A 606-nucleotide genomic window follows, 5' to 3' on the forward strand; every position below is an offset into this window, starting at 1 on the left:
GTCCTGCTGCCGGGCCATGAGGGTCGCGGTCGGGGAAAAATACACGCACAACAAGAGACCGAAGTAAAAAGAAAAAACATTAAGAAGAAGGGATCAAAAGCAGAAAACTAAACAAAAAAAGGTATAAATAGGAGAGGTGCCGTACATGAAAATCATTAATGACATCTCCGCCCACCCCACTCGTTTTGTCTGCGTGGCTCCCTCCACTGGGCTCACGGTGCTGCAGCCGGAGGGCGAAGCATACGATGGGGCGGGACACACCGACAAAAAGAGGGGATGGAGCAAAGAAAGTTTTGAAACACACGCGCATTCGCTTAGCATGCAGGGAAGGGCAGAAATAGAAAGGAAACGAAGTGGAAACATCTTCAAAAGGAAGGCGACAGAGGGGCAAGCTGAACTACGAGCGCACCGCATCGTCGCCGTTTGTCGGCGGCGTCAGACGGTTGCCTGCATCCGCATCCACCTTCTGCGGCGCATCTGGAGTGTCGGGAAGGGCCGCCTCTTCCTTCCTCTCCGCACCCGCCTTCACACGGCGCCGCTCCTCAAGCACCACGCGACAGAACCGGCGGTACTTCAAGTGCACATAAACACTTGAAAGGAACGCAG

General features: G+C 54.3%; 1 protein-coding gene across 1 annotated transcript; it reads left to right on the forward strand.

Annotated features, from left to right (window-relative positions):
• Positions 1-145: 145 nt before the first annotated feature.
• Positions 146-595, forward strand: Tco025E_10317 (uncharacterized protein; the record flags this gene model as incomplete). The annotated part of the gene is made up of 1 exon (XM_029377094.1): positions 146-595. One exon carries the CDS (start codon positions 146-148, stop codon positions 593-595), a length of 450 nt encoding a protein of 149 aa, XP_029222813.1.
• Between the last annotated feature and the right edge of the window lie 11 nt (positions 596-606).

The sequence above is a fragment of the Trypanosoma conorhini genome (assembly GCF_003719485.1).
Source record: "Trypanosoma conorhini strain 025E chromosome Unknown Tco_14.4_contig_01643, whole genome shotgun sequence".
NCBI classification, from domain to species: domain Eukaryota; phylum Euglenozoa; class Kinetoplastea; order Trypanosomatida; family Trypanosomatidae; genus Trypanosoma; species Trypanosoma conorhini.